This window comes from Phaethon lepturus, unplaced genomic scaffold (assembly GCF_000687285.1).
Source record: "Phaethon lepturus isolate BGI_N335 unplaced genomic scaffold, ASM68728v1 scaffold12192, whole genome shotgun sequence".
Lineage (NCBI taxonomy): Eukaryota > Metazoa > Chordata > Aves > Phaethontiformes > Phaethontidae > Phaethon > Phaethon lepturus.
This window is the reverse complement of record NW_010523626.1, coordinates 60,520-60,776: the sequence shown is the minus strand read 5'-3', so window position 1 is coordinate 60,776 and position 257 is coordinate 60,520. Positions and strand designations below refer to the sequence as shown.

The following is a 257-nucleotide window of genomic DNA, read 5'->3' as shown; positions in this document are numbered from 1 at the left end:
CGGCCATGGCGCTGGTGCCGGGCAAAGAAGGTGGAGATGAAGAGCAGGACGTTGGGTTCACCATCGATATCAAAAGCTTTCTCAAACCTGGCGAGAAGAGCTACACGCAGCGCTGCCGGCTGTTCGTGGGGAATCTGCCTACTGATATCACCGAGGAAGATTTCAAGCGCCTATTCGAGCGCTACGGGGAGCCTAGTGAGGTCTTCATCAATCGGGACCGTGGCTTTGGCTTCATTCGCCTGGTGAGGATTCGCGCG

At 56.8% G+C, this 257-nt stretch overlaps 1 protein-coding gene across 1 annotated transcript in view; it reads left to right on the top strand.

The window, feature by feature from the left end:
- The first annotated feature begins 5 nt into the window (after positions 1-5).
- PSPC1 (paraspeckle component 1) overlaps positions 6-257 on the top strand; it is a 40,158-nt gene continuing 39,906 nt past the window's right edge. The window contains exon 1 of the mRNA XM_010282162.1: positions 6-242. Coding sequence (XP_010280464.1) covers positions 6-242 — 237 coding nt within the window. The remainder of the gene's footprint in view (positions 243-257) is intronic.